The 1,864-nt window shown below is 36.8% G+C and overlaps 1 protein-coding gene across 1 annotated transcript in view; it reads right to left on the reverse strand.

Annotated features, from left to right (window-relative positions):
* Positions 1-1,784: 1,784 nt before the first annotated feature.
* Positions 1,785-1,864, reverse strand: part of LOC125040063 (actin-like) — a 2,144-nt gene continuing 2,064 nt past the window's right edge. Inside the window, exon 2 of the mRNA XM_047634516.1 lies at positions 1,785-1,864. This exon is cut by the window's right edge and continues 1,168 nt beyond it. Within this exon, the coding sequence (XP_047490472.1) occupies position 1,864 (1 nt within the window). The 3' untranslated portion in view covers positions 1,785-1,863.

The raw sequence follows: 1,864 nt of genomic DNA on the forward strand, positions 1-1,864 counted from the left end.
CTCTATCTATATATATTGTGTGCATGTGTGTTTGTGTTTGCGTGTGTATGTGTGTGTTTGTTAGTGAGTGAGTGAGTGTGTATCTATATACATACATAAGCATGTGTGTATATACACATATACGGGCACACGCACATCGCCGAGCGCACGCATAGACACACGCGCGGATTTGCTTATCTTAGGTAAATGAAATCTAGATACGGTAGTGTGTGAGATGAGAAGACTGTTGAACTGAATGAATGTGAAGATAGAATTGGTGCAAGGAGAAAAATTTGGTCATCATAATCACCTGGTTAATGTGCACCCCATGGATTTGTCTTGGTGAAAGAGCCAGAAATCAAATCGACTATGTTATGAACAGTTCAAGATACCGGAACGCAATCAAATACTCCCGAGCATATCCGGGTGTAGGCACAAATTCAGACCACAACCTAGTTATAATAAAATGATAAAAAACGACGAAAAATATAAATGAACGCGGTTTAGCAGATGATGTAAGATATCATATAAGCCGATAAGAATTATACTCGACCATGATGTGGCGATAAACACTAATGTAGAGACCAACAGAGGCAACAAAATAGCAATGCATAACCCCATGACAGCAGAGGCTTTACATATAGGAAAACGAAATATAATTTCATAACGACCCACACCATTACAAGGTCCAGATATATAACCGGGTTCTATCCTGCCAGAACACAAGGTGAGAATTTGACCAAGTGGAGGGTGGGGGAGCGGAATCTTCATTAAAAGGAGGGGGGGGGGAGGGATTCAGGGGACAAAGCATTATTCATAATGTTAATGCGTTAACAAAATGTATCTGCCCGGACAATCAAAAAACAGAAGGTTTAGAGGCGAAATTACCTGGTTATTATTAATATGCATTGCAATAGCCTAAAATTATTTGCCTCGATCTTTTGCTATTATCCCAAACATTCACCGTCAGTTCCCATGCCCTCCCCAGCTATCATGACCAATATCGTAGTTACGCTTCGCATGCAAAAAGAATGAATGCCAAATTCCATAAAAAGGCAAGGACATCAAATATCGTCTTTAGGTATCATTTCCAAGTTTACCCATGTTTATGCCGAAAGCAGTTTTCTAAAGTATTTACAACGAATTATGGCAGATCGTTTACTCCCCACAATGAAAACCCTTTATGATCAGAATGACTTAACCAGTGGTTAGCTGAATTAATTGCAAAGGCCTACATTACTGTTGCATAGATTTTTGATTGCTGAAACTCTTCATGGCTTCATATTAGAAGAAGTATTCATTTTTCATAATTCGTTCTCAAGAATGGAATTCACTTTCGAGATTAAGGTGGTAATTATAGACAGTCCATAGCTTTATGGCGAAAAAAATCTATATCTATCTATATTTATCTACTCCTTTGAGGAAAATCATCCCCCCCCCCCCCAGAAGAAAAAAAAAGTATCAGAGTGAACATGTGTTATTATCAGGAACGTGTAAATTACGGTCGGGTTACCAACCTCAGCAAGGAAAGTGGGCAGAGCATCCTGTAACTTCTGAAGTGAATAGTGCTATTCTCATAATGATTATTTTGTGAAGATCTTGGTTACATATTTGATAATTTATCATTTCTCGAGTGCATTCTTGTGTATATACGGAATCATCTTATCATCATTGTTTAGTACTCTAATTACTTATCAATCATGAATATATCAAATATATTGAATGCAGTAATCTTGTTGACATATTTACTGGCTGTATAGGTATTCTTTCGTTATGTGTCACATTTGGAAAAATAAGTCAAATCCTTTTATAAAGTTCTCTTTATTCCAAAATGGTCTTATACTTTGGTAGATGTTTGAACATAATAAAATGTAAACATATAATT

The sequence above is a fragment of the Penaeus chinensis genome, chromosome 28, assembly GCF_019202785.1.
Source record: "Penaeus chinensis breed Huanghai No. 1 chromosome 28, ASM1920278v2, whole genome shotgun sequence".
In the NCBI taxonomy this organism is placed as follows: domain Eukaryota; kingdom Metazoa; phylum Arthropoda; class Malacostraca; order Decapoda; family Penaeidae; genus Penaeus; species Penaeus chinensis.